We start from the raw sequence: 13,356 nt of genomic DNA on the forward strand, positions 1-13,356 counted from the left end.
TTTAATTTTTTAACTATGTATTATATTTTTTTGAATATTGTAAACGTTGTGAAGATCTGTAATAAGTTGAACATTCACCATTGAACACAACGTATGTAATCAATATGTATACACGATAGAATGTTCTGCGGTTGGTCTTCCTAAATAAATAAATAAATAAATAATCTAGCGAGGCAGGTCTTTTATAAGGTATTTGGTCTGAGTTCTAGACAGATGGGTTTTTTTGTAGAACTTATTTTCACTCATATTTTTTTAATTATCCGAACTATCACAGATCAGTAAATAGAATCTGCAATAAACGATCACGACTATTCAAATTGAGAATTTGTGATGTGTCGTTGTGTGTCTTACCTGAGTGAAATTAATGTCGCCATCAGTGACATTTTTCCTACGATCAAAACGACCACGGTTGCCTGGCTGCAGGAATTGTGATCGTTTAGTAGAACGTAGCATTATCACAAGCTGTCATTGACAAAGACGCGAAAGGTCATATAGATAATATATTAAATCGTTCAGCAACATATTCAAACAAAACAATTATTTGTGTAATGATGATTGCTTAATTGTTAATTATTGCATTTGTCGGCGCGAGCATAGATTTACGAGTCGGTACAAGTATGGACGCGAGTATTCGATCGGTCAGCTCGCGTCGTCACGAGCGGAGATAGTACGAAATGTTCCGTTAGTTAGTGGGGGAGTATTGAGCAGCCTAGCTCATGAACGTAGTGATTATATATTCTTTGAGCTCATTTTTGTTGTGACGTTCGATCCGTCCACACCAAAGAGTAAATTAATGTATAGAGTAGTACACACCTTCATGGATTATTTTCGAATAGGCGGGGAGAATGACTTGAGTGGAGAAGGTGAGTGTTTTAAAGACGTCTTTAACTCTACATCCTTTGGTCACAAGTCCGGGACTTCGCTCAAGGTTATTCTCTGCCTCTCGAAGGTTTATTGTTAACATTCTTAATGATTAATTTACTCTTTGGTGGGAATTGTTAGATCAGATAGGTTCCCATTAATTATTCGTGCTTTGCTCTTTCAATTCGCTTCTGATGTCGACCCTTTTTCCGATGTATTCTTACTGCACTAATTGTAATTTGTAGTAGGCTACAAGTATTGTTTTATCATAGACTAGCTGACGCCGCGCGATTTCACCCGCGTGGTTTCCGTTCCCGTAGGAATATGAGGATAATATATAGCCTATAGCCTTCCTCGATAAATGGGCTATCTAACACTGAAAGAATTTTTCAAATCGGACCAGTAGGTCCTAAGATTAGCGCGTTCAATCAATCAAACAAACAAACAAACTCTTCAGCTTTATAATATAACCTTGCCTGTTTGATTAGTAGGTATAGATATACTACAGCATGCATTGTGATAAGTATTTTTACGTAGGCTAAAATAAAAAAAATCATTAAATGAAAATGCAAATTGGTTCAAAATTTTATTATTTTAATATAAGCACTCATCTTTATGCATACCGTTCAATGTATCGCGATACAATGATCCTAGATGATATTACCGTATAAAATCTAAATCATTGATAAATACGTTTTGTGACTACAAATAGTTATATTTTATTAATTTTCGAATAGTTTGATATGTATGATTCATAAACGTGAAAATTGCTACTAGAAAAATGAAAAAGTAGTTGTTGGGTCATCATTCAAACGGCTTACTACATACCAGCGGCGAAGAGTTCAAACAAACCGATTCCCGCCAGGTTACCGTTTAAAAATCCATAAATATTCAATATTTTAATTAAATTAAATGAGAAACCATACCACGCGGTATGAACTTTCTTTTTTTTGGCCAATTTGCGAATATTCCATCCTTCGCCCCTGGTACATACTAAATTATTGATCAAGCAATTACTTCAGATTTGGGCCGATACTTCTTTGTTTCATTTCAAGTTACCTACCAAAAAAAAATTCTGTAAAGTGTAATCCTATTTATCTAGTAGTACAAGTATCCAAAAAAAAAAATAAGTTAATTCTATTTATCTAGTAGTAGTGTTGAATTGGGAATAATAAGCGTCTGTTGGAACGTTATTGTTGACAACGTCCCTGTAATATTTCTCCTTCTCTTTCTGCTGTAACGCCATGAGTTGGTTTTCTTCCATTAGTTGACGTGCGATTTCTCTGTAACAGTTTGTATCATTATTAGCCATGTTCGGACAACTGTGGAGCACGAGTCTCCCTCTCAGAATGAGTGAGGTTAGGCTATAGTCCACCACGGTGGCCCAAATGCAGATTGGCAAACTTCACACTCGTAGAGAATTAAGAAAATTCTCAGGTATGCAGGTTTCCTCACGATGCTTTTCCTTTATAGTTTGAGACATATGATATTTAATTTCTTTAAAGTGCACATAACTAAAAAGTTGGAGGTGCATGCCCCAGATCAGATTGGAACCTTCGATTCGAATGCCTTTCAAATCGAAGGTTATATCAATTCCCCGTATATCATAAGTTACCCCAAAATACTAAGCATAAATAATAAGTAATAAGTAAATACTACCTCCTTTTTCGTTGGTCTTGAATATCAAGTTTGGCGACTTCGTTTTGAATGGATTTAGCAAGCGCCTGCCATTCTACTTCCATTTTTTCTTCGTTCTCACGTTTTACCTGAAAAAATCCTTCAGTTGAAACCTCATTATACTTACGCTAGCTGACGCTGCGTCGTTTCAGCCGCATGGTTCCCGCTCCCGTAGGAATACGGCCTATAGCCTTCCTCGATAAATGGGCTATCTAACATTGAAAGAATTTTTCAAATTGGACCAGTTTGATTGATTGAGATTCATGAGATTAGCGCGTTCAAACAAAGTCTTCAGCTTTATACCTAATATTAGTATAAATTCTACATTAATCAAAATCTCGTAAATATTAATCGAAAGCTACTCATATTAATCTCAATAATTGATAGTAAAAAGTCGTCTAGAGGTACAAAAAATGTAACTAAAAGTCAGGTTTTTTTAGGTTGGCTTGCTTTGCCGATCAATATCACATGTGTAAATTTCTCCTTTGTTTTTATCGAATTTATGCGAAGATACAAAAAAGTCCTTGCTACTAAGGTGTAAAGGAAGGGTGTACCCTCGCATCGGTATGGTAAGGATACTCTTGAAATTTGCCTTCAATATCACTGTAGTGCTACAAAAATGTTTAGCATGAGCAATATATTGTAAAAATAACTGCGCCAAATGTAGGTACTGTATGAACTCCAACGAAGATGCTGAACAAAACATGGCTTGCTGTCTGCGTTTCAAAATTAAAAGAGAGGGAGTTAGAAAGGAGCTAGGACAAAATCACTGTGGGAAACTTAATTAATATAATGTTGGAATCAAGTAAGAAAAGCGACATAATAATGAGTTCTCTGGAAAGCATAATGAGAATAAAAGAGAAAGATGAAAAGGAACTCCGAAAGTGTTATAAGATAAGTTATTTCTCACTTTCCGAGTTTCTTTTCATCTTTCTCTGAAGACTGAAGACATCAGACTGCGACGTTGGTGGTAGTGGTTCTGAAGGTAGGAGAGAAGTACAGACCAAAAATAGCAATAATTATTGTCATTAAGGAAAACAAATATTCGTGTGTGAAGAAAAAGCAACTTTACAGTAAAATGTAACGAAAATCCCAATTTTACCTTGTTAGCAGCCATTTGTTCTTTCTGCGCGGCGTAGAACTTCTTCAATTCCTCTTGGTTCATTCCCTTGTACATAAACCCAACTGCTCTAAAAGTAGAAGAAAGTACAAATAAAGTAATATAAAATAGTGACTGAAGAAAGGAACGTAATAGATTGGATTGAAATTTCTTGTTAATAAGTAAATTATGTATTTTTCGGTACACCCCCCGGTGACGCCGTAGTGGTTCCGCAGGGAGCTATCGGCACCTACTCAGACAGAAAAAAAGGAATTTTTTAAATCATTGTTTTACATGTGAAAGTGGAACAAAAACCTCTCATTCGCATTTATAATTTAGGATTTGTTAGTTTTTTCTCACTAGCTAATCTCGATATATTTCTAAGGATGTAATATTGTAGGTAGGGAAACCTGAAGCTGGAGGAGCCAAGAGCATTCCATAACTTTGTGATTTTTTATACAATACCAATGCATCATCATCACGATTATCATCATCATCATACTCATGGGAGCTGGATGATACTTCCGTACCACAAGCCAAGTAGTAACGCTCAAAGCATTCATCATCATCATGATCATATCAGCCGTTGATCATCCACTGCAGGACATAGGCATTTTGTGGCTTCCAAACATTACGATCCTGAGCCACTTGCATCCAGCGAATTCCTGCGACTCGCTTGATGTCGTCAGTCCAGAAGTTCGACCAAATGTAGCGCATACCACTGCGCTACGGAGTTCGTAAGTTGTTCGTAAATGGTCAGTGATCTTGTAAGAGTACATTTACCTGTTCTTTCCAAGTGAGCTCTTGGCTACATCAGGATTCTCCGTGAGCATATCTGATGTGAGATTGTTGTACATCTCAGCAGTGTTGTCGGCCTCCTCTTGTTCTTTTAATATCTGCTCCAACTGCTTCTTTTCGGTAGCCTAAAATAAAATTCACTACCTGCTTGACAATTAGTCCTTCATCATCATTATCAGCCCATATTCGGCTTACCGGTGAGCTCAAGTTTCCTCTAAGAATGAAAGGCCAGGCCAGGGCCAGGGTTAGGCCAACAGTCCAGGGTTGACTATTGGCCTAATCCTGGCCTAATACTGGCCTAATGCGGATTGGCAGACGCAGAGAATTAAGAAAATTCTCTGGTAAGCAAGTTTCCTCAAAATTTCCTCCACAAACAGTGACATATTGTGTAGTAACATATTGTGATATTTAATTTATTGAAATGCATAAACCAAGTCCATGTTTTTATCATGTCCTTACTTGATTGTAAATAGAGCCGTGATAGCCCAGTGGAAATGCCTTCGATTCGAAGGGCGTAAGAGAGTATAATCCCGCCCGAGGCATGGCACCTCCAACTTTTTTAGTTATATGTGCATTTTAAGAAATTAAATTGAAGGAAAAACATCGTGAGGAAACTTGCATATCTTGGAATTTTCTTAATTCTCGACGTATGTAAAGTCTGCCAATCCGCATTGAGCCACCGTAGCGGAATATTAGCACCTCTAATTCTGAAAGGAGACTCGTGTTCATGTGTTTGATGTAAATGTAATTTGTAGTTTTAAGTGTAGGTAGTTTAATTTTTAATTTTTAAGTTTAACCGGACAACAAACAATGTTGTATATACCTTTAAAAGATGGCTCCGTTTAGCACTAGAACTTTTTAAGTTTACCTATGTATAGATTATAGAATGTTTCTTGTTGTCATTGTTGGTATATCAACTAATAAATAAATAAATAAATGAGCTGAATATGGACTGTTAATGATGATGATTGAAAATATTATCTCAGAAAAAACTGGTTTTTATATCGTAGTTTGCTAATTGAAGAAAAATACTCAAAAGACAAATAATACCAGAGCCTCGTTGTAGCGTAAGTTGGCCTGTCCCAGACGATATCTACAGTCTCTCTCCAACTTGTCAAGTTCTCCCGCGCGTTCATCTCTTGCTCTTATGGCCATCTGAAACATTATATTACACTAACTGACGCCGCGCGGTTTACCCGCATGGTTCCCGTTCCCGTAGAAATACGGGGATAATATATAGCCTATAGCCTTCCTCGATAAATTGTTTATCTAACATTGAAAGAATTTTTCTAATCGGACCAGTAGTTCCTGAGATTAGCGCGTTCAATCAAACAAACAAACTCTTCAGGTTTATAATATTAGTATAGATTTAAAAAATTATAATGTGAGTTATTTCATGCCTCAATTATACCCCTACCCTACCCCTACCCTACCCCTACCCTACCCTACCCCTACCCTACCCCTACCCTACCCCTACCCTACCCCTACCCTACCCCTACCCTACCCCTACCCTACCCCTACCGTACCCCTACCCTACCCTACCTCTACCCTACCCCTACCCTACCCCTACCCTACCCCTACCCTACCCCTACCCTACCCTACCCTACCCTACCCCTACCATACCCCTACCCTACCCCTACCCTACCCCTACCCTACCCCTACCCTACCCCTACCCTACCCCTACCCTACCCCTACCCTACCCCTACCCTTAGCTCAGCGGTAAAGTGGTCCTAGTAAATATTTATTAGCGATGTGTGACTTTACCTCGTCTCCCTTGAAAAACGACAGACATTTTTGTTGGTGATTTTGAGTGTGATTTAAGTCCAATAGAAGGTTATTGTATGTACATATCTATTTGTTATAATATTATATATGTATTGAAATAATAGTATAATATTTTTTATTAGGTCTATAGTTTAACTCATTTTAGTTCTTTTTGGTTATTTATTATTAAGTTAATCTTTCAGTTTAATGTCATTGTAGGTATTAGTTTAGCTGCTGGCCATTTTCTGGGTTATGCCACACATCGCAGGGTATTGTCCTGGATGTCATGGTGTACTGGAGATATTGTGATCAGTGGCATAATTTCGAAATAAACGCATTTTTCTTTCTTCTTTATTGGTCTGAGAAGTACCTTAATCCGGCACTGATCATTCCTCATACCTTATTGCTAATACGACTAATCTTTTACCATGTAAGCAGCCTCAGCCTGCTTGCGTTCCTCTTGAGCCGCCTTGCGTTCTTGCACCTGTTGCTCCAGCCACGCGTTCTTCTGGGCCGCCATAATCTTCTTGCGCTCTTCGTACGCTAGATCCTCGCCTTCGAATCTGGACATAGAGTTACAGGACTTTAGAAGATAGAAGTGAAAAAGCATATCTGATTAGAGTGTAGGTACCTACTTGATTTGGCAAAGACAACTCGTACTTGTCTACTCAGAGTTCAAATTTTTGGATTATTTTGCCAACTAGATGGGACAGAAAGCCTTTAAACCCACGTACAACGGCCAATCACATGACCAAGTGCGGAAAAGCCCAGAAGGAAGAAAGAAAGCCTTTAAACGGAGAACTTCACAGGGCATTGGAGGAACACGCCTTACAAGTGTTGGGATGTTAGTATTTACAACGGCAAGCAAGGCAGTAGAAAAAAACATGGCGTTAGCACTTAATTTTTTTTTTTATTATAGACGTGCCTTTTTATTTATGAATGTTGTTGAAACTAAAGCCGATTAAATCATAAATTTTTAGTATTTAAAGACAGTTCTCTCCCGTGGTTCTTTCAGAAACTGCTTTAAATAATACGTCACTGGCTTGGCACCGCCTTCAAAGTGATCAGAAGGTACACATACGATGTTATTTTTCGCTTTTTAGTTTCTTTTTGCGATTTTGAAGTCGGTTCAATTTTTTTGTTAAAACTATTTCATTTTGTGTGAAATAAAGTATTTCTCGAAATCAAAGGTCATCACCAAACCTATGATTAGGTCCTATGGGCCTCCTATGAAGGCTCCGAGTCACACAAAACTAACATGATGGTTACAGACAGACATGTCATAAGGGTATGTACTGAATGTCTGTAACTTTTAGATTTGGAAAAAAAATATTTTCTTTCTATCTTACTTTTGTACTCAACGAATCGTAAAGCTCATGTGGCAATGGGTGGGACACATGGTTCGAAGAGCCGATATATGTTGGGGTCCGGAGGTTCTGGATTAGTGTTGGTCGACCCACCAACCCACCAGGTGAACTGACGACATCAAGCGAGTCGCAGGGATTCGCTGGATGCAGGCGGCTCATGATAGTGAAGTTAAGAATAAGAAGACCATACAAAACACTATGTCCTGCAGTGGACGTCCATCGGCTGATATGATGATGATTAAAGAAAAAATACAACTTTGAACTGTATTCTGTGTTTTATTTTTAAAAGAAAAGGGTTAACATCTAGTAATTACGGTTTAAGTTTCTGAGTTTTATTTTTATTACTTACTTTTGTGCACTGGATAAGCCGACCGGATCACCATCAGATGCTCTCGGTGGAAGTTGCATTTTCAAGTAGTCAGGGTTGTTCAGGTCATACTCTCTGCTATCCTCTTTACGTTGGTATTTCGAACGGAATTCGTCTATTTCAACACCAATGCGTCGCCGCTCCTAGATTGTTTTATAATTTATTTTACTACATAATATAGAAGACCTCTGCTTATTTAAGCCACGATGTTTGGGAGTGTCACAACTCACAGGCTATATTTTATCCCCGTATTTTCACTGGAACGCGAAATGCGCAGGTGAAACCGTGGGGCAGTAGTATTATTATAAAGGTAGGCTTAGTAATATTATAAAGAGGTAAAGTTTGTGGTATTGTAGGATGTTATCTCTGGATCTACTTAACCGATTTTTAAAATTCTTTTACTAATAGGTAGCCACCTTATTTGGGAGTGTCATAGGCTATATTTTATCTACTTATTCCCACGGGAATAGACACTACGCAGGTGAAATGAAAAGAAAAATAGAGAAGATAACAATTATTACGATATGGTGAAACTTTGCGGCATTGTTTATGCTGGGCGCAGTAATAAATTTATACTTCTGTTGTAGTGTGTTTTATGTGCTTCTGTAATAATATTTTAGACAGGTAAATTTTGTGGTGTTTTACGGATGATCTCTGGATCTACTGAACAGATTTTGAAAATTCGTCTACCTCTAGAAAGCCGCGTTATAAGTGTCATATGCTATATTTATTTCCGTATTTTTACCATAACGCGGGTGAAACCGCGGGGTGTCGGTATTAGTATTAGTTTAATTTTGTTTTGACTTTTCCAACTTACTTCCATCTCTCTCGCCTCAAGTACAGCAGCGAGATTGCTGTCTTTGATCATCTGCTTGGCAAAAGCCAAGTTCTTTTTATTCTGATCCTCACGCTCTGCGCGCTTTTCTGCTATTTGACGATCAATAAACTCCACATCGATCTGGAAATTAAATTTAGCACACTTGAAAAATAAGTTACTGCCTCGTTGGCTTAAAATTACAATGTTCTGGGTTCTACTTTAGGCCCTCATTCGCACGAGAGTTTTTTTTCGTTATCAACCCATATTCGGCTCACTGCTGAGCTCGAGTTTCCTCTTACAATGAGAGGGGTTAGGCCAATAGCCCACAAGCTGGCCTAATACGGATTGGCAGACTTAACACTCGCAGAGAATTAAGAAAATTCTCTGGTATACAGGTTTCCTCACGATGTTTTCCTTCATCGTTTGAGACACGTGATATTTATTTTCTTAAAATGCACACAACTGAAAAGTTGGAAGTGCATCCCCAGGAGTGAATTAGCTTTTTAGCGGACGTTAAAAACTATGGCCCTCATGAAAAGGCTCAAAGTCACTCAGTGGGCGATGGAGCAAGCTATATCTCTGCGCGATCGAATCAGAAATGAGAATACCAGAAGAACCAAAGTCACTGACATAGCTCAGCGAGTCGCGAAACTGAAGTGGCAATAGGCAGGGCACATAGTTCAAAGACCTGATGGGCGTTGGGGTCCCAAGGTGCTGGAATGGCGACTCCGCACTGGAAAGCACAGTGTAGATCGATCCCCCACTTGGTGGACTGAAGACATCAAGCGGGTTGCAGGGAGGATGTTTTGCTTGGAAGTTAATGAAGAGGCTTATGTCCAGCTGTGGACGTCCGTCGGTTGTAATGATGATGATGTTGTGTGAAATATCCTTTAAAGAAAAAACTTACACCAATCTTTCTGTTCCTGGCGTTGAAAATTCTGGATCTTCTCTCTAACTCGCATTGTCTTCTCCTCTCTCTATTCTGTGCCTCCTTCCGATCCTGGGCGTTGGTTATCTGAAGCTTGAGCATGGCTTTAGTTTCCAAAAAACTTTCAAAACGATATAAAATATACGAAAGAAATAAAAAAGGTCACGCGTAACGATTTAATAAATACTGTTGTCATAGAAACAGGCTTTTCCCATGTTACGTAAATGTCAAAATTGTGTGAAATTTTGGATATTGAAACATCTTTGATGCCCTAAGGACCGAGAGGCTGCAAAAGCCAGGCATATCTAATTTTATGAAGGTGTTTACAGCTTAACGAAGCTCTAAACTCCCGTGGTTAGTGTCATGTTTAGCCATTAAAATAGTTACTATTAGGCCATCCGCAAACCTTCGTTTTCCGAATCCATTTCCCGTGTTCGGAAAACCGAATGCATTAAATCAATACAAATATAATAAATGATGCTTAATTACGTTATTTTCCTAACAGAACAAAATAAAAAAAAAAGATTTTATGTTCCTTTCTTATTAAACGCTAAACGTTAAAATACTTAGTGGAACACCATCGGCGATTACAGAGCAAGACTTCGCAGAACCTGCAAGCAATACGACCAACAACAACAATATTTATTATGTGCCTACAATACAATGCCTTGCCTGACACCTGAAATCTTCTCACTCATATGCCTATAATATGAAATCTATTGTCTCTCAGACACTCAAGACCAATTCAGACAATATTCCGATAAGAAAATTCCTACCAAAGTCTACAATATAGTTTCTTATAAACCAAACTGCATGGATGGGAGAATTCCTATTTCCTACCAAAATGTAGAATGTGGAGTTTCCCAAAACTGGCAACACTGTTAATGCGACGAAGTACGAACTCATCGTATTGTAGTACGCCGTGGAATGAGCGCAAAGCAAACAAGGTTAGCTTTTCATTCGCTCGATGAGGTAACCTCGAGACGGGCGTGCGATACGTTCGAACGGGCATCGCGTAAAAAAATTGTATACAAACAGTACACGTATATCGCAAATCAGCCGGTGTTAAAAAACAAGTGTTGTTTTAATAAAGTGATTAAATAATTATCGTGTGTGGTTAAGTTAAATGTAGTAGGGTTAAATATGACAAGTGTGTTGAAAAAATCACGGGGTTCTAAGGGGAAATCGGAGTCGATGCAAGAGGATCTTCCGTCGAGATGGTGTGGCCGGGCAGACAAGGAAGATGTTGGGAAGCTGATTAAATACATCGACGAGAATGTTATTGGCAAGGGGAATTCGTTCTGCGGACCTTTCGGACGACGTAAAGGTAATTTAAATTTTTTTAATACCCTGCATGTGAAGTGGGTATGATTTTTAATCGACTTCAAAAAAAAAAGGATTTCAATTTTTTTTAATGTTTGTTACTCACAAACACTCCATCATAAACACTGCGTCATTTATTAAACTATTTTGAAAAATGTTTTTTTTGTTTGAAAGAGTATACTTCCAGATTGAGAGAGAGAGAGAGATTTTTAGAGATTTATTTTCATGAAAATCGGTTTAGTAATTTTGTGTTAAAATCAAAATAACTGATCCATTTTTATGTTAAAAATATTATTATTAGGGTTCCGTAGTCAACAAGGAACTCCTTATAATTTCGCCACGTCCGTCTGTATGTCTATTCGTGATTTAGCTTAGAGACTATTATGAACAGAAAGCTGTAATTTAGCATGAATGTGCTCATACATTAAAAATGTCAACAGTCATAAAATTAAAATGTTTTTTAGAATACCCTACATGTAAGGTGGCGATTTTTTTACTCATTAAACATTTTAGTAGTGTGGGGCATTGTTGGATTTAGTATAGTTTGGGGTATTAGTGGACAGGTCTTCAAAAATATGCTGGGTATATTAAACACTATTTATTAAATGATAAGCTACCCATTGACTGTTATCTCATCTGATGTTAAGTGACGATGTAGATGAAGATGTTAGCGGGCTTACTTGGAGGATATACAATGTTATTCTACCTCTTACGGCTTCTACGCGGCATCGTACCGGAACACTGAATCGCTTGGCGCTATGTCTTTGCCGGTGGGATGGTAACTAGCCACGGCCGATGTCTATTGTCTACCCCAAGGCCCTACCTCAGCCAATTTTGAAATTATAAAATCCTCAACATACCTTGCTAGCAATCGAATCCAGGACCTCTCAGTTGAGAAACAGCATAACCAACTGTGCCAGAGAGGTCGTCAGAGAGTTATTTATCAATCACACTGAAACTGAGGGAAGAGCAATTTAATTTAACATTAACGCATTAAGCAATTACCTACATAAGAGTTCTAAACGTTTTTGACGTCCTCCGTGGCGGAGTGGTATGCACAGTGGATTTACAAAACGGAGGTCCTGGGTTCGAACCGATTACTCAAAGACACCTGGACCGATTTCAAAAATTTTTTTTTGTTTGAAACGGTATAGTCCCCATTTGGTCCCATTGCCATCATGTCAAGATTTGATGATGGAATCCTGGAGGAATTGAGGGGAACTTTCGAAAAGTATATGGGTGTCTAGTGTGTTCGTAAACTTTTCCATTACTTTGTGCAATACTGACCTACAATAATACAAAATATAGAATAAAAGCAAATTAAATTTAATATTAGAATTAAAAAAAAACAAAACTACCCCAGACTCTATTTTTATTTAATTGATGATGCATGCGATCCAAAAATTCCACATTATTCAAATAACATTAACTGTACAGAACCTTAAATTAATGGCAAAAATACATAATGGACACTTTCAAATTGAAGAATAACATGCGAACGTGGCCTCCACGTGGTCCTTGAACGGTGTTGCTAGGTTGCCGGTGTCAAATATTAGGCAGGGTTGTCTTTATTCGTTACTAGCAAACGCCACGCGGTTTTTCCGCGTGGTTCCCGTTCCCGTAGGGATACAGAGATAAAATATAGCCTACTAGCAGACGCCCGCGACTTCGTCCGCGTGGAATTTAGTTTTTCACAAATCCCTCGGAAACCATAGATTTTTCTGGGATAAAAAGTAGTCTATGTGTTAATGCAGGCTATATCTTAATACCAAATTTCAGCTAATTCGGTTCAGTAGTTGAGGCGTGTAAGAGTAACAAACATTCATATCATCAAAATCATCAGTTTTCGCATATCTCGGGAAACCATGGATTTTTCCTGGATAAAAAGTAGTCTATGCGTTAATCCAGAGTAAAATCTATTTCCACTTCAAATTTCAGCCAAATCGCTTCAGTAGTACCGGCGTTATAGAGTAACAAACATCCAAACATCCATACAAACTTTCGCGTTTATAATATTAGTAGGAAGTAGGATAGCATCCGGGGATATTGTAGCTTCCCAACAGTAAAAGATTGAAATAATTATATTTATAATTGAGAAGCTCGTTATGTCCGTGACGGTTTTAAAGTTTAAAAAGCATAGCTACTTTAAACTATCCGTGAAAACCACATGAAAATCCGGCTGTGTCATCATGCCGGGAAATCGTCAGCGCTGCAGGCATGTGAGATTACTTGATCGTCAGTAGCTGACTAGAGTGATGGGTGATCAAAACCCATACATACTTATAATTTCGAATAAAATCAAAAAATATTCAAAATTCATTTACTTTAAGTATCCTGTTTACAAGCACTTTTGAA

The 13,356-nt window shown here is 38.0% G+C and overlaps 2 protein-coding genes across 3 annotated transcripts in view; one reads left to right on the forward strand and one right to left on the reverse strand.

The window, feature by feature from the left end:
* Positions 1-1,237: 1,237 nt before the first annotated feature.
* LOC112049148 (RIB43A-like with coiled-coils protein 2) lies at positions 1,238-9,920 on the reverse strand. The gene is made up of 9 exons (XM_024086947.2): positions 9,658-9,920; positions 8,751-8,891; positions 7,916-8,076; positions 6,627-6,762; positions 5,486-5,590; positions 4,421-4,560; positions 3,641-3,728; positions 2,521-2,627; positions 1,238-2,144 (listed from the first exon to the last, which is right to left on the reverse strand). Exons 1-9 carry the CDS (start codon positions 9,778-9,780, stop codon positions 2,003-2,005), a joined length of 1,143 nt encoding a protein of 380 aa, XP_023942715.2. The 5' UTR covers positions 9,781-9,920; the 3' UTR covers positions 1,238-2,002.
* Positions 9,921-10,594: 674 nt separating this feature from the next.
* LOC112049140 (uncharacterized) overlaps positions 10,595-13,356 on the forward strand; it is a 114,020-nt gene continuing 111,258 nt past the window's right edge. For both annotated transcript variants that reach the window (XM_052888575.1, XM_052888576.1), the window contains exon 1: positions 10,595-11,005. In XM_052888575.1, coding sequence (XP_052744535.1) covers positions 10,822-11,005 — 184 coding nt within the window. In that variant the 5' untranslated portion in view covers positions 10,595-10,821. The remainder of the gene's footprint in view (positions 11,006-13,356) is intronic.

Source organism: Bicyclus anynana, chromosome 23 (assembly GCF_947172395.1).
Source record: "Bicyclus anynana chromosome 23, ilBicAnyn1.1, whole genome shotgun sequence".
NCBI lineage: Eukaryota > Metazoa > Arthropoda > Insecta > Lepidoptera > Nymphalidae > Bicyclus > Bicyclus anynana.